At 42.5% G+C, this 12,238-nt stretch overlaps 1 protein-coding gene across 17 annotated transcripts in view; it reads left to right on the top strand.

The window, feature by feature from the left end:
* Nucleotides 1–12,238, top strand: part of ATP6V0A4 (ATPase H+ transporting V0 subunit a4) — a 63,558-nt gene that overhangs the window by 10,831 nt on the left and 40,489 nt on the right. For 8 of the 17 annotated variants that reach the window (XM_081038276.1, XM_081038277.1, XM_081038274.1 and 5 more), the window contains 4 exons: nucleotides 8,410–8,503; nucleotides 8,618–8,665; nucleotides 10,128–10,191; nucleotides 11,966–12,099. In XM_081038276.1, the coding sequence (XP_080894402.1) occupies nucleotides 11,983–12,099 (117 nt within the window). In that variant the 5' untranslated portion in view covers nucleotides 8,410–8,503; nucleotides 8,618–8,665; nucleotides 10,128–10,191; nucleotides 11,966–11,982. Of the gene's footprint in view, nucleotides 1–1,817; nucleotides 1,892–6,394; nucleotides 6,556–8,409; nucleotides 8,504–8,617; nucleotides 8,666–8,920; nucleotides 9,047–10,127; nucleotides 10,192–10,277; nucleotides 10,599–11,965; nucleotides 12,100–12,238 lie in introns of those variants that run through there. The other 9 variants (XM_081038266.1, XM_081038273.1, XM_081038279.1 and 6 more) reach the window with 8 other exon arrangements.

Raw genomic sequence — 12,238 nt, 5'->3', positions numbered from 1 at the left:
CCTCTCCTGCCTCTTAAGGTTGTTACTTGGACTTCTGCTAAAATGCCTCAAATGACAGGTGCCTTACAGCCAGTTCCACTGTGCGATAACTCTGTTAGAAAAATTGGTGACTTACTAGCATCAAACCAAGTAAGGGCATTTTAAGGTGAAGTTAATTAATAAACAATTGGAGGGGAGGGTCCGTTCAGCTCAATGACTCTATGATTGGCAATTTCTGGCTCCCTTCAATTTCCAGTCTTACCATTTGTGCAAAGTATTTCTGTTGGCACAACAGTGCTTGTGGTCAGATTTATTTTTTGTTTAATAAACAGGGATGTGTGTTCTCAAAAAAGTAATTTTAAGCTAAGGTTTTTGGGAAATAAACTGCATGTTTGTGATAAACACTCAGCTGATTTTTTTTTTCTTCTAGTTTTCATGAAACTAAAAGGGAACAGATAGCCGAGTTAGAGATTGCTGGCCCTCTCTTCCCAATATCCAACTTCTCTTCTACTGTGTCTTTCTCGCCTCTTCTATGAATTTCCTTTACTGTCTATCCCTCTTCTGTCTTGTCCCGGCTGAACATAGTTCCTTGGAGGTCAACACAACCACCCTAAATCAGGAGTCCTGGATTCTAATTTTCATGTTGTCACTTCCTGTGTGACCTTGGGGGCAGTCACGTGACATTGGTGATGATGCTAAGATGATATGGTGAGGACTCTGTGGTAGGGGGACACAAGGGGGAAAATATCCAAGGAGATGCTGCCTTCAATCCTTTGTGGGAAGACCTTTGTTTGGGGTCCTTGGGATTCCCTGGAAGGGATAAAATTTCCCCGGAAGGGGTTTTGCTATGTGTGGTATTTACAGAAAGATATGTTAAGTCTTGTAAGACACAAATGGAAAAAGCTGCAGTGATGAAGTGAAAAGACCCTGATAGCCAGGAGCTCTGTGTTCTGTTTCCAGCTCTGCCACTAGTTGACTGTGTGACCGTAGGCAAATCCCTTCCCTTTCCTGAGGTTGTTTCCTCATCTCTAAAGTAAAGGGATTAGATTCCAGGATCTTGAAGTTTTCTTCCAGTGGTACAATTCTCTGCCTCTGTGCTCATTGCAGTATATTAAGTGGAGAAAGAAGAGAAACAAGGTTGTATAGTGTTTTGTTTTGTTTTGTTTTAGAAAGTAGAGGTAGAGATCATGCTGAAAAGAAACTCCCTAATAGAGTATTATTGCAGAAAAGACAAATAACTGGGAGAAGCCCCCAAGTGTAAAACCATGACAAACTTTGACGCATTCTGTTCTCATTTTGAAAGTTTGTTTTCCTAAATCTCACTTCCCGTCAGTCAGGAATGAAAGGGATGTAAAGTAGCTCTGCTCTGGAGAGTAGAGACACTGACAAGACCAAGATATGTGGAGGTGGAGAAGAGGGAAGCTGGAGGGCTCCATATTGGAGGGTCTTCTACTAAGGAATGAGGTGGCCATGTGCTGAGGGGGGTGAGATGGTGGGTAGAGGAGAGCGTAGCTGTCAGTGAGAGCCACTTGCTCTCAGGACAGGATCTAGAGGACAGAAAGCTGTAGAACAACAGTGAGTGCCACAGTGATGCAGGATGGCACCAGTGCTCACTGAGATCCATCACTGGAGAAGGCCCGTGGCCTGGAGAGAGGGGGGCGTACATAGTAAGGGATGATCCTGCTTCTAGCGTGTATAGTATTGACCTCAGTGTGCGGCTAACGTGAATTCTTGGGTGTCACTCTCGATGAATTGCATCGAATTATGTGTGTGTGTGAAGTTGAATACCATTCCCTCTCTTTTTAGCAACCTCACGTCATTTTCTTTCTGTGTTCTAGCACTTTGTGGGTACACATCGCATAGGATTGTGGGTGGTGGGCTCAGTGCCTCGCCAATGGTGGAGAGTTGCTAGGTAAGTGGATGGTGAAATCAATTGTTTGAATGAAGGTGATCTGGCTGGAATTCAGTTCAGAAAAATTAGGCACTGTTTTTCAGACTATCAGGTTGTTTTTTTTTGCTGCTAGATTATTATTTTTGGATTAAATTCCTTGCAGGTATTTTAGCTTGCTCTCCACTTACTCTCTTTCATTTTTTAAATTATGATGAGCTCCTGTAAATTGATCTTGTACAGCTGAACATGTGGTACACGGTATTGTCCTAATCCAGGGTGCAGGGATGTGAGAACAAAGGAGGCCCTTTGTTTAAAGGAATGTCCAGTAGGGGTGTGCGTGGAGTGCTTACCTGTTCCATCTGCAAGAGCCATTTTAGAGAAAGTCCTCGGGACATAAAAGTGCTTCCCCGGAGACCTGCATGGGTCTGTGTAGTGGCTGCCACTGGCACTGTGCCCCAGACTTGTCGAACCACCGATGAGAACAGTGGTATTAAACTCTAAATGTCAAAGACAGTGTTATTTTGGATGATAGAGGGGATTGATTCTCCTTTAAGCAGGTAGTTTCTCTCAAGACCTAATGCCAAATTTAAGTATTCTTTTCCTTCAAAGTATTGAGTGGCAGATTTTGAGAGTATATAAAAAATATATATATTTAATGATTACTAGGAGAATTACTTGCTTTTAAAAATGTCAGTGACATAAATACTTAAAGAAGCGTGAGTATACTATCTGGCTATGGGTAAATCAGGGCTATAAAATGTTGCATACAAAATACTGAGCTCAGTCAGGAAATGTCCAGAGAAGTTTAAAAGGTATCTTTATATGGTTCAAAGTGATTGTCTCAAATGAACATCATGGGAAAGAAAAAGTAGAGGTTGCCATTTTCTAGATGGGCTGTCCATCTAGAGCTCATAGAATTCTCTTGGATTATCAACTCTTTCCTTTGAGAAAAAAAAAAAATAAAACCCTCCAGTGATGCTTCGTTTTATCTTTAGCTGCTGCCCTGCTCCCTCCTTCCCTATCTTCTCTGCACCAGCCACTGACTCCCCAATTCCACAGTCTTTACTTTGGATTCTGTACCTTTCATTCCACTGAAGTAGGTCCATCGAAGTCACCAATAACTTCCAGATGCTTCTCAGTCTTTTTCTTGCACGGCCACTTCCCATAATAAGTATTTTATTCTTGAGACACTGTCTTGTATTCTCAATCTTCCGAGTATTCTCCACGCTCTCTGTTTCTTGTCCACCTCCTCTGTCCTGCCTTGAAACCTTTGAGTTCTCCCATGCTCAGGCCTACTTCATTGCTTCCCCTCGTTGTGGGCTGACCTCTGAATGTGACCTGATTTGGAACTAGAGTTTTTTACAGAGGTAATTAGTTAAGATGAGGTCACACTCATACTGGAGTATGCTGGGTCCCTAATCCACTATGAGTGGTGGATTAAAAAGGGAGATTTGGACACAGACACACACATGTGAAGGTGAAGTCACATCTAGGGTGATGCTTCTACAAACCAAGGAACTCCAAAGATGGCCAGCAAACCCCCAGAAGCTCGGGGAAAGACATGGAACCGATTCTCTCAGTCCTTAGAAGGAACCAACCCTACTGACACTTTAATCTTAGACTTCTCACCTCCAGACGATAAATTCTGTTGTTTAGATGACGCTGTTTGTGCCACCCTAACAAACTAGTACACCACTCTGTTCTCGCCTCACGTCAATGTTTTGGTCTAAGGGCTCTTTTATACTCTTAAAAATTATTGAGAACCCCCAAGAGCTTTGGTTTATGTGGGGTCTGTCTACCAGTATTTACCATAATAGAAATTAAAACTGAGAAATATTAAAAATGTAGATATTGACTAATTTAAAATAACCCTAAGCCTGTTGTATAATGATATGAATACATGTTTTTATGAAAGTAACTATTTTCCAAAACAGGCAATTCAGTGAGAAGAATGGCATTGTTTTATTTCGCAAGTCTCTTTAATGTCTGACTTAACAGAATTCCTGCTGATTGTCTTTTGCATATCTATTTTTACACTCCATCTGTTATGTTATTTTTGTTGATGGATAAGAAGAAAATCTGGCCTCCCATAGGTATGTAGTTTTAAAAAGGGGGAAAATATTTTACTAGCCTTTTCAGTTGTGGCTATTTTTCTTTGCTACTACACCAGAACTTAACAAGTAGTGATTTTTAAAAGTATAGCTGCAATGTGGAATCTGAAATCAAATCAGTGACCTTTTCATTTAAATCATTTATTTTTGATGGATGATTTGCCCATGCATGACTTTATAACATCGTACATAGGTCATTTGGAAAATATTGGTTCGTTGCGTTATGCAGACCTTCCAAATGTTGTCACATTTCATTATACAACACATTTTTAAAAATTACTTTATAAATATCGCCCCAGAAATATCCTCATCTGAAAAGTTTTTGGTATCAAGTTCACGGGGGCAGAAAAAAGTTTTCAAAAATTTTAATTGTCGCTTGAAAGCTAGAATTTTATCATTGGCAACAAAAACCGTCAGTTGTTTTCCTTTGAAGTGACAGAATCATTTGGATCAGTTTTTTGAGGCGATGCCTGTCAAGTAAGTGGCCAAAGTCTGCATAACGTAGTTTGTCATCTGTTCTTTCAAGGAAAAATGGTGTCTGGGAAAATAGCAACTAATTCAGCTTGCAACTCAAACAATTGCTTTTCTTACTTCATTATGCCATGCAAGTGCTTTATGTGTGCTTTCCGTTTTGTCACACAGGATATTAACGATAAAAACTACCTCATGTTTGGTCTGGACCGCTGTCCTAGTTTCATCGCTGGTCTGCCTTCTGCTGCTGCTGCTCTTGCCATCCATCCTCCCCACCCCAACCCCGCTCTCCCAATCCCTCTGTAATTAGAAATAAGTTCTCCAAGTTGTATCATTTACCCCACCCCACAGGCTTCATACCGATCAAGGGCTTCTTGTTGCTCCTAGGATAGACACCATCTTGAATCTGGTCTATAAGATCCTGAATTTCCTCGTCCTGCCCACTTCCCTAGTCCAATCCCACAGCCCTCCCTCATTCTCTCTGCCCAGGAAAGCCTTCCCTGAGCCCAGGCTGGGAGGGGATTTGCAGTCCAGAGAGCTGTCCTCCTTCCTTCATCACACCCATTCCAGTTAGTTCCCATTTGGTTATGTAATAATTTATTTACTAAGACTACGTGCCTCAGCTCTGGAACCACACTCCTTGGGTTCAAGGCTCCACTTTCCACTTACTAGCCGAGCTACCTGAACAGGTCACCTTTCTCTGCCTTAGTTTCCTAATCTGTCACACACATGCACACTCACATCACCATTCCTAATCCCTGGCCACCACTAATCTGTTCTCCATCTCTGTAATGCTTGTTATTTAGAGAATGTTGTATAAATGGAATCATGCTGTATGTGACCTTTTCAGATTGGCTTTTCCCCCTCTCAGCATAATGACCTTGTGATCTATTGAAGTTGCCGTGTTTATCAGTGGTTTATTACTGCTTTTATGCTGAGTAGTATTCTAAGGAATGGATGTACCATACGTAGGAAATTTTGGTGGTTTCCAGCTTTGGGTTATTATAAATAAAGCTGCTACCATTGATATACAGATTTTTTTTTGGTGAACATAAGTTTCCATTTCTCTGGGGTAAATGGCCATGAGCATGATTGCTGGGTCATAAAGAAAATGAGCATTTAGTTTTTTCCCACCAGCGATGCATGAGAGACCCATCTCTACACATTTTTGCCAGCATTTGGAATTGTCACTATGTATTGTGTTAGCTGTTTTAATGGATACATACTGATATTTCATCGTGGTTTTAATTTGTATTTCCCTAATGGCTAGTGACGAGGAATATTTTTTCATGTGCTTATTTGCCAACGGTATATCCTCTTTGGTGAAATGTCTCTTCACATTTTTGGCACTTTTTCTAATTGGATTGTTTTGAGAATTCTATAAATTCTAGATATCGATCCTTTCTCAGATACATAGCTTGCAAATATTTCCTTCCAGCCCTTAGCTTGTATTTTCATCCTTTTAATAGGGTCTTTTCGAACAGCAAAAATTTTTTATCAGTGTTTTTTCTTTAATGGATTGCTTTAGGTGTCCTAAGAACTCTTCACCAGGCCATCAATTCTGAAAATGTTTTACTGTGTTTCTTCTACAAGCTCTATAGTTTTACATGTTCCATGTATCTCTGATCTGTTCGGAGTTAACTTTTGTATAAGGTGTGAGGTTTAGGTGTTAGTTCCATTTTTGGCCTATGGATAATACCTAATTGCTTCAGTATCATTTGTTGAAAAGACTGTGGTTCCTCCTCTGAACTGCTTTCTCACCTTTGTCAAAAATCAGTTGACGGGACTGACTGGTGTGGGGCTATTTCTGGCTTCTGTATTTTCTTACATTCACCTATGTGTCTATCTTTCCACCAGTGCCACAGTCTTGATTACTGTACAGTACAGTAAGCCTTAAAATTGTGTAGAGTGGTTTCTCCCATTTTGTCCTTCTGTGCCCTAGACCTCTGATGACTCAACTCACGGACCCTGGCTGGGAGGAGCAGAAGTGCCTGACTGCTCCTCCCCACATGACCTCTGCACCCCAATTAGGGGGTAGCCTCATTACCAATGGGCAGTGGTGCAAGTGCTGATTAGTTCTCTTCAGACACCACCGAAACACAGGTTAATGAGGGGTGCCTTGTTGGGTGGGCTGGGAGTTCAGGCCATCTGATGTCACACGGGGAGGTGTCGCTTTGGTAGAGCTCCGTGAGAGTAGAAATCTAGGCTTTCCTCTGGGGCTTTGCTGCTGTGGGTAGTATGGGGCCGTAGTTTTTTATGATGTCTGGCTGTGTCAGAGTGATCATTCCGTGAAACTCTTCTATTCTTGCTAGGCTGCCCCTTTCCTCATCCTTTGGTTAGAGTGAGGAGGCTTTCTTTGGAATGTTTTTTTGTCTGCATATCTTGCCTGGTTTCTGCAGCACCAAGTCTAGAATATGTGAGGTGCAAAAACCAAAATAAACCACCAAAAAAAAACCAGAGAACTCATCTCTCGACTGATGTTTCTCAACTCTGAGAACCCCACAACTTCTGTCTTCTCTCTACCTTGCAGAATCTTCTAATATTTGTTGTATATTTAATGTTTAGGGTTTTTAGGTTTACTTGTTTACTAAGGAAAAGTACTTCTACTCCATCTTTCCAAAAGCAGAAGTCAAAGTAATTTTTCTAAAAATGTGAATCAAGTAATCAAGCCACTCCCTTGCTTAAAATTTTCCAAGGGCTTCCCTATGCAATTAGAATAAAATCCAAATTTCCTACTGGCTCATCAGACCTCACATGGCTTGGCCCTGACTCTTCTAACACACCGCATACTACCTGTCCCACCCTCACATGCCTCAGCCACACGGGCGTTCTCTCTGTTTCTCAAACATGTTAGCTTTTCAGACCCTGAGACAACATGATGCAGTAATTGTAAATAAGGACTCTGGTGTCTGATGACCTCTGTGAGTGACCGGGTGACCTTGGGCAAGTCACTGAGCCTCTTTGTGCCTCTGTTTCCTCATGTGTAGTATGAGAATAAGAATCCACCAACCTCATATGGTTGTTAAGCTTAAATGAGTTAAGACATGTAAAGTCCTTAAATGTATTCTGAAGTTGTGACAATGTCCAGCACATGAGAAATACTCAATAGATATATTCTCTGTAGCAAGGATGTTGCACACCTGCTCTTGCATTGCTATTCTAGCTGCCTGGAATACCCTTCCCCCAGTTTCTTTTTGTAAGATGGACTCATTTTCATCCTCCAAGTCTCAGTAACAATGCTACCTTTTGAGAGAGGCCTGCCCTGACAACTCATCTAAAGTAGCCTCTCAGCATTTCTCTAATTTTGGTCTTTCTATGATTGCACTTTTCATAATCTGCGATATCTTGCTCACTTTTTCCTTGTTTACTGTTGTTTCCTTCCATATGAACATAAGCTTCATGAGAGAAAGGCCTTGTCTCTTATTTACTGCCCTGTCCTCAGATCCCAGAACACAGCGGCACACAGACTATAAATATTGAACAGATGAAAGAATTCAGGTTATTTACAATTATTACACTAATTACAAACAGTGCTACAACAGATATTGTAGTTAAATTTTGGTTTGCAACCTTACTTTTATTTTTTTTTTAGGGTGAACTTTCTCAAATGGGATTATTGGGTCAAAGGACTCACAAGTCACCTTTCAGACAGATGGCACTCGTTTGTAGTCCTGCCAGGGTCACACGAGTGTGCTGGCCTTTTGCACCTTCCACTTGGGGCTTTAGGAGAGAAGAAAGCAAACTTTAAAATAACCTCTCCTTTCTATACTTCCACATTCTAAATAAATATCCAAGATCCTATTAGGTTTTGCAGATAAGGACCCTGAGGCCCTGGGGTTAAAGAGCTTCCGCAAGGTCACACAGGGTAAATGGCAGAGCTAGGGTCCTGCGTCAGGCAGTTTGGCTTTGACTCCGCTCTGCCCTTAAGATGTGCTTTCTTCTCTGTATGCTTCTCAGTGATCCTTGGGCACCGGGACATTTGACAACTATTGCTCCACTGCTGACCAGAAGACATAGCCAAGCCCAGCTGCAGTGGAGAGCAGCGTGAGAGGTGGGCAGGTTAGGGGCAGGAAGAGGGAGGCACTGACCGGGGCCCGGACTCCCCCGGCCTCCAGAGCTTGTCTGATGGGGGAGGCAACATCTGCTTTGGTGCTTTCTCTCCCAGATTCCAGTCCCAATTTTCCTGCTCCGCTGTGCACATCCTGAATTCCCGGTGAGTCTGAACTCTTGAGTGGCTGTGCCCTGTTGGAATGGGTGGGTATGGCCAAGCTCTGCTTCTCAAGAAACCCAAGCAGTACCTTCCCGATAGCGTCTAGTTACAGGCCACCCGCTCCCTCAGACACTGGCCTCCACTGTCCCAGGTTCAAAATCCTGCGTCTTCTTAGCTGATGGTTCCCCATCGGCCTCCCTCCTGCTGTTCTCTGCTGCCTCCCAGGCTTACATTAGATTTTTCACCGTGTGTTCTCAGAAGCAATGGTTCTAACGTGATCATGCACAAGAATCTCCCGAGGGACTTATTAAAAAGGCAGATGTCAGACAACCTGGGAAACTGGAGCACTGACAGAACTACTGTGGCATTTTAGGCGTGACCATGGTATCGTATAGTATATAGTCGAGCCTTGAACAACATGGCTTTGAACTATGCAGTCCACGCATATACAGATTTTTTCAATAAGCACGTACAGTACTGTAAATGTAGTTTCTCTTCCCTATGATTTTCGTAATATTTTCTTTTCTCTGTCTTACTTTATTGTAAGACTATAGTATATAGTATATAAACATACAAAATATGTGTTAATGGACTGTGTGTTGTTGGTAAGGCTTCCAGTCAACAGTAGGCTGGTAGTGGTTACGTTTTGGGGGAGTCATAAGTTACATGCAGATTTTCAACTGTGGGGTGGGGCGGGGAAAGGGGAGACGGGTGAGCACCCCTAACCCCCATGTTGTTCAAGGGTCAACTGTGTGTGTGTGTGTGTGTGTGTGTGTGTGTGTGTAAGAATCCTTTTAGAGGTAAATACTGAAATATTTTGCAAGACATAATATGATATATAGAACTTGCTTCAAAATAATCGAGGGCAGGTAGAAGTGGACAGGTCATACAAAATTCAATTGTTGATGCTAAGTGGTCTGTACGTGGGGGTTCATTATACTGTTCCCTGTACTTTTGCAGAGGCTTTAATTTTTCCATAATAAAAAGTAAAAAAACAAAAACAAAAAAAAAAACAGACCAGCTGAAAAACAGAAAGCACCCCTTATTCTGGGGTATGTTATTTTTTTTACAGGCACCCAGGTGGGCAAATGGGGGGGGGGACCTAGCCCCCCAATTGCTCTGCAAAGTTGGTTAATGTGAACTCAGGTGGTTTCTGTAGAGTAATCCCTGGGCCAAGAGCAAGTCATCTAATTGGCTCACTGTGCTCTTGACCCCTCCACCAAATCAATAGGAAAGACAGCAAGATTAGGGTAAACCTCACATCTGGCCCTGTCTCTTTTTACCTGGGTCACACAGAAGCTGAGTTTTAGTCATTGGGTATTTATAAAGGTCTGTCTGTTTATTTTCCTTTGAAGGGAAAGTGTTGTAGAAAATAATTGTTGTTAGGATGGTGTGTGTGATTTTGGTTTTTTTTTTTCTTTTCCTAAATTATTTTTCAATGTTATTTCATTTTTACCATGGAAAGGAGTGTGTTGGTGTTGGAAGGTTGTCTCAGAGCACCTCTTCCCGAACCCTCTGCTCCCTGGGAGGTAAGTTACTTTCCTTAGAGAAGACAGTCATTGCTTCTGGGTGGGGCCCCAATGTCTCGGCCCAGGGCACAGGTGAGGTGGAGGGAGGAAGAGAGGGAGGAGGGGATTTGAGCAGGCTGGCGGGCAGGTTTGTCCTTACCCAGGCTGGTGTTGATACAACAAGAGCTGCCTCAGGGCTCTGCAGGCTGCAGAGAAGCTCCAGAGGAGCAGCCAGGAAAGGGCTCCGGGGTCAGGGCTCGGCACTGCAGGGAGGACGCCTGCTGAATCCCCAGTCAGGCTGGTCCCACCTGGGCTGCCTCTTGGGTTCCGCGACTGCAGCCAAAGGATCGGGTGAAGGAAGTCACTGGAGAGCCGCAGCGCCCGGCCAGCTCCAGTGCCCAGTCCAGACCTGCTCGGAAGAAGCTGGGGTAGGAAGGTGTACTTTTTGGTCTGTGCCAAGACGGTGTCTTCTGTGTCCTTCTATGAAAACATTACCTATTTATCAGAAAGGGCAGTGTGGAAAGTGGAGTCATTTTGGTTCCAAAGGCAAAAATAGGGGCCCAGACTATACATTCTGGAAAGAGGAAAGATGGTTAGCTTCTAGTCAATAAATCAGGAATCATTGTTTCAGCACTTGCTTTGGGGTTGAGCTAGACTGGGGCTACAGCGGAAAACATGCAAAGTTCTAACCTCATGGATTTTTCTGGCTAGTGGGCAATGCAGACATTAAACAAATAATTGCAGATAATTTATATTCTGGGAGCAGATAGGAGGGGGCGTGGTTCCCTGGGGTGTTGGCTGTGGTCAGGAAAGGCTTATGGAGGAAGAGATTCCTTATACTGAGACCTGAGAAATGACAGGATTACGTGGAGTACAGGGGGTGGCGGGGTAAAGAAGGTGTTAAGGTTCTAAATCTAGGGGAAAGCGTGGACAAAGGTTCTGAGGCAGATAGGGGCTGTAGGAGAAATTCTGTGTCTGCAGAGTAGCATGAGGAGAGATGAAGCTGGAGGGAACACAGACCAGATTAAGCAGCCTTTTGTTGGCAAAGTCAAGGGATTTAGACTTTTTCCTATGGGAAAATGAAACAATGGAAGGGTTAGGACAGGAGGGATAAACCCAGTGTCTGCACATGGTGGATACTCTATACATTATAAAATGACTCAAGGAAAATGTGCCCACTATAGAAGTGAGAGAGTTCTTCCAGAAGGTTGGACTTTGGAGAAAACAATTTGGGTTGGCAGCAGTTGAGTAGTCATAGAGGGTCTTTGATGAAAATAGATTCTAGATGAATATTCTTTTTCCATATAGAGGATATGCAGATTTATTTCATTCCTACTGACTGCACAGTGTTCTGTTGTATCAGATTAACCATTTCCCTATTGATGGATATCTAGGTTAAGTCCACTTATTACAATTATTATATACAATGTTATCTGAAACATCCTTGTGGAAATCTTGAGTCTTGAGTATGAATAATATCAAATTTAATAGATACTGACAAATTGTTGTCTGGAAAAGCTGTACCAATTTACACTTCAACTCCTCTAAGTGTATGAAAATGCCTGTTCTCTCATACCCTCCACAATGTGAGTCTTTAGTAATATTTTTTAATCTGTTGCCAATCTGATAGATGGTGAAAACTGCTGTCTTATTTTTGTTTATGTTTTTAAAATCAGGAGTGATTCCTGTTGGATTTTTTTTTCTATTGGGTTTTAATTTACCTCAACAACAAAAAATAATTTTCATCCTAAGGTTTTCTCACATTTACTACCTCAAATATCTTTGTCTTCTGCAGACTGAGGCTGGGTCAAGATGGCTTCTGTGTTTCGCAGTGAGGAGATGTGTTTGTCACAGCTATTTCTCCAAGTAGAGGCTGCATATTGCTGTGTCTCTGAGCTTGGAGAGCTTGGATTGGTTCAATTCAAAGATGTAAGTACTACATTCTTTGGAGGCCAGAGGAAGGCGGAGTGGGTGTTGGCAAATCTTTCACACCACTTCTTGGTGGTGAACAAAGTGCAGGAAGAAGAGCCCTGAGCTGGACTAGATGGAATTCCATGATTCCAGTCCT

Source organism: Rhinolophus hipposideros (assembly GCF_964194185.1).
Source record: "Rhinolophus hipposideros genome assembly, chromosome: 25".
NCBI lineage: Eukaryota > Metazoa > Chordata > Mammalia > Chiroptera > Rhinolophidae > Rhinolophus > Rhinolophus hipposideros.
Note: the sequence above shows the minus strand (reverse complement) of the source record. Positions and strands in the feature narration are given on the sequence as shown.